The sequence below is a fragment of the Trypanosoma conorhini genome (genome assembly GCF_003719485.1).
Source record: "Trypanosoma conorhini strain 025E chromosome Unknown Tco_14.4_contig_00313, whole genome shotgun sequence".
NCBI lineage: Eukaryota > Euglenozoa > Kinetoplastea > Trypanosomatida > Trypanosomatidae > Trypanosoma > Trypanosoma conorhini.
Window position 1 is genome coordinate 21835 of NW_021704368.1, and position 1421 is coordinate 23255.

Below are 1421 nucleotides of genomic sequence, written 5' to 3' on the forward strand. Positions count from 1 at the left end.
ACAAACTGAGCGACGGTGTGGGGGTGGGGGGCGTATGCACACAACAAACGAACGCGCCCGCAGAAGTTGTGGCGGTGGCGGCCGGGGGGTTGTGGGCGGGAGGGGCCGAGGAGACGAAAAGCACCTCCCCCCGCGTCGAACGCAGGGGCGCGACGATGGAAGGGCGTAGTGCCACTTGCATGCCTTTCTATCCTTTTTGTTTTTTTTTTGTCCCCCATTCCGCTGACTTCCTTTGCCCTCTTCGTGTTGCTGTTCACTTGCTCTTATCAACAGCACGTTTTTTTTTTCTTATTCGCTTTGCCGCCTCAGTACGCGAGGAAGCGGACGAGGAGGAGCCGCTGCGGCCCACGCGTACCCACGCTTCCCGTGAAGCAGCGCCGGAAGGCAGTTTTCTGCGGCCTCTGGGGCGTGTGGCTCTTCTTGCTTCGTTTTTTTTTTCCCCCAACCGCTCGCCAGGGATGCCGGGCGGCGGCGGCGGCGGCGGCCACGACGAAGTCGACGACGACTACGTTCCCCCCGCGCGGCGCGGGGTGTTGTTTTTCTCGGCCATCCCGCGCGACATGCGGCCGCAGGAGGTCCGCATGCACTTCAGCGAGTTTGGGACGATACTGCGGCAGAAGTTTACGCCGTTCCCGAAGAAGGAGCGACGCCCCGGCGGCCCGCTGCTGCCGCTGCAGTTCAGGAGCGGCTACTTGGAGTTCGCCCACGCCGCGGACGCGCGACGGGCAGCGGCGGCGATGAACGGCACCTCCGTCGCGTGCAAGCGACGGCGCAAGTGCCACGGCCAGCTGTGGACCGTGAAGTTCCTCGACAACTTCTCGTGGGACACGCTGCTTGAGGAGCGGGAGGGGGCCCTGCGCACGCGGCGGCAGCGCGAGGCGGAGGCACGCAGCACGGAGCGCGCCATTAACGAGGCCTACCGCGCCGCCGTGCTTGCGAAGGGGCGGCGCAAGCGCCCGCGCGCCGAGGCGGCGGCGGCGGCGGAGGGGAAGCCGCCTGAGCCCGACGGCCCTGCGAGGGTGGAGCGGCGTGAGCGAAGGACGGCTGCGCGGGCCTCTTCTGCCTCTGCCTCTGCTTCCGCTGCTGCTGCTTCTGCAGGCGACACTTCCCTTGAGGCGGGGCGGAAGAGGCGGAAGGGGCAGCGCTGATGCCTTCACCCCCCTCTCCCTCCCGCACGCACAAGCACGCGGCGGAGGGGCGGACCAAACGGCTAAAGAAGATAAAAGAAGCGATGGAAGAGGAGCGAAGGAAGCAGAAAAACGGGGGTGGGGCTGCGTCCACTTCTCGGGTCTGCTGTGACTGGTGTTTCGCTTATTATTATTATTATTATTTTTTGCTCTTGTTTTTTTCACCCTGCCTTTTTTCTTTTTGTGTGTGTTTGGGCCTCACTGGGGGGGGGGGGGGGAGAGAGAGAGAGAGAC

The 1421-nt window shown here is 64.4% G+C and overlaps 1 protein-coding gene across 1 annotated transcript, besides 1 other annotated feature; it reads left to right on the forward strand.

The window, feature by feature from the left end:
* Positions 1-458: 458 nt before the first annotated feature.
* Positions 459-1148, forward strand: Tco025E_05403 (ESF2/ABP1 family protein; the record flags this gene model as incomplete). The annotated part of the gene is made up of 1 exon (XM_029372302.1): positions 459-1148. One exon carries the CDS (start codon positions 459-461, stop codon positions 1146-1148), a length of 690 nt encoding a protein of 229 aa, XP_029227938.1.
* A 163-nt stretch (positions 1149-1311) lies between these two features.
* Positions 1312-1334: a microsatellite.
* Positions 1335-1421: the final 87 nt, after the last annotated feature.